The sequence below is a fragment of the Nansenia antarctica genome (genome assembly GCF_963989245.1).
Source record: "Nansenia antarctica genome assembly, chromosome: 4".
Taxonomy (NCBI): Eukaryota; Metazoa; Chordata; class Actinopteri; order Argentiniformes; family Microstomatidae; genus Nansenia; species Nansenia antarctica.
Genome location: NC_137689.1, coordinates 44,479,737 through 44,482,236, shown reverse-complemented (window position 1 = coordinate 44,482,236; position 2,500 = coordinate 44,479,737). Strand labels below are relative to the sequence as shown.

The following is a 2,500-nucleotide window of genomic DNA, read 5'->3' as shown; positions in this document are numbered from 1 at the left end:
CATGTCCAGCTGACACTCACCACAGCTCATCCACCACACGGACCAGCACAAAGAAGGTGTTCTTGCTGACGCGCTTCTTAAACGTATCTGGACTGTGACAGAACTTGGTATATGTGCTAGGGAGTCAAGGAGAACACACATATATACATACACACATACATACATATATACATACACACATACATACATACACATATATACATACACACATATACACACATATATACATACAGTACACACACATATATACATACACATACATACATACACATACAGTACAGGCCAAAAGTTTGGACACACCTTCTCATTCAATGCGTTTCCTTTATTTTCATGACTATTTGGTACATTGTAGATTCTCACTGAAGGCATCAAAACTATGAATGAACACATAGGAATTATGTATTTAACAATAAAGTGTGAAATAACTCTAAATATGTCTTATATTTTAGATTCCTCAAAGTAGCCACCCTTTGCTTTTTTGTTGTTAAACCGTTCCTGAATAAAACCCTGGTTTGTGATTAAACCGCGGGATTCAAAATGACATTGTTGTAGGGCTTTGACAGAGCCGCCAATTTGAAATGATTTAATTTACCGAAAATGAAAAATTGGAGCAAAAAGAAAAGTGTTGCATTTGTATTATGCAATTTATGGCGGTATTAACAAAAACTGTTACACAAACACACACATACATACACTGGCAAGAAAAAGTAAGTGAACCCTTTGGAATTACCTGCATTTATGTATACATGTTGTGTCTTAATATGGTCTGATCTTCATCTAAGTTACTACATCAAATAAACATTCAGTGTAGGTTGGAAAAGGTATGTGAACCCCTAGACCAATGACTAAATATGTGAACCCCTAGACTAATGACTAAATATGTGAACCCCTAGACTAATGACTAAAGTAGTGAAGCCCTAGACTAATGACTAAATATGTGAACCCCTAGACTAATGAAAGTATATGAACCCCTAGACTAATGACTAAAGCTAATGCGAGGGAGGAGTTAGCAAACCTGGAGTCTAATCAATGAAACGAGATTGGAGGTGTGGGTTAGAGACACTTATGACTTCTAAAAAAAACACTCAAACATTTTTTTCACAAGAAGCGTCTGCTGATGTGAGCCATGCCTCGCAAAAAAGAGATGTCAGAAGACCTACGATCAAGCATTGTTGATTTGCATAAAGCTGGAAAAGGTTACAAAGTAATCTCAAAGGGTTTAGATATTCATCAGTCCACAGTTAGACACATTGTCTATACATGGAGACAATTTAGTACTGTGGCTACTCTCCCTAGAAGTTGGCGCCCAACCAAGATGACTCTAAAGGCACAACGCAGAAGGTAAAAAAAGAACCCTAGAGTAACAGCTAAAGGCTTGAAGGAATCATTAGAACTGGCTAACATCTCTGTTCATGAGTTAACCATACGTAAAACATTGAACAGGCAAGCCATCACGGAGGAAGCCGCTGCACTCCAAAACATTGCTGCACGCCTGAGAGCAAAAAAAATCCTGAATAAAACCCTGGTTTGTGATTAAACCGCGGGATTCAAAATGACATTGTTGTAGGGCTTTGACGGAGCCGCCAAATTTCAAATGATTGAATTTGAATGAAAAATTGGAGCAAAAACAAAAGTGTTGCATTTATGTTTTTGTTCAGTGTATTTGACAAACTACACTTTTTACAAAACGTTACGTCATCACTATCATAGCGTCTTCAACCACACAGATAGTGGTGCTGGACAAACACTCATTATTTTTTAAATATTTTTTTCAGATTTTATCCCTTTTTCACCCAATTTGGTAGCCAATTGAACCCAACCTAGCATCCAATTATCCCCTGCCTATTGCATAGGATCCGCCGCACGACCCCGTGGCCGGCAGTCCCAGAGGAGGCCGCCAGGCAGACTAGCTGACTGGCTCCTTGAGCCCAGCACCGTTATTCCGGCAGCCAGGGGGCGGTGTTGCGCGACGGATCCTTGTCCGGAAATACTCCTATACCCGCCCTCGGGAGCGGCCGCCCAATATGCCGCTCTCCGTGTGTGCCCCAGCCATATCCGGATCTGGCGAGCTGGGATTCGAACCCAGTCCCCGGTGGGCAGGACAAACACTCTTAAGGCGTTTATTATATATCGCAATTTATGACGGTTTTATGGCGGTATTAACAAAAAGCGTTACACACACACATACATACATATATACACATGCATACAAACACACACACACACAGACACCACGGAGGAAGCCGCTGCTCTCCAAAACATTGCTGCTGCCTGAAGAAAGAGCACCATGACTCTCCACAACTGCTTTCCGCTACTGGGAAAATTATTTGTGGACTGATGAAACTAAGGTTGAATTGTTCAGGAAGAACACGCGTAAAAATGGCGTAAAAAAATAGCCCCGCATACGAACATGAAAACATCATCCCAACAGTGAAGTACGGTGGAGGGAGCATCATGATTTGGGGCTGCTTTGCTGCCTCGGGGCCTGGACAGCTCACCA

General features: G+C 41.5%; 1 protein-coding gene across 1 annotated transcript in view; it reads right to left on the bottom strand.

Annotated features, from left to right (window-relative positions):
• Positions 1-2,500, bottom strand: part of rapgef1b (Rap guanine nucleotide exchange factor (GEF) 1b) — a gene marked incomplete at its 3' end in the record, with an annotated part of 74,925 nt that overhangs the window by 4,533 nt on the left and 67,892 nt on the right. Inside the window, exon 20 of the mRNA XM_080528762.1 lies at positions 21-103. Within this exon, the coding sequence (XP_080384888.1) occupies positions 21-103 (83 nt within the window). The remainder of the gene's footprint in view (positions 1-20; positions 104-2,500) is intronic.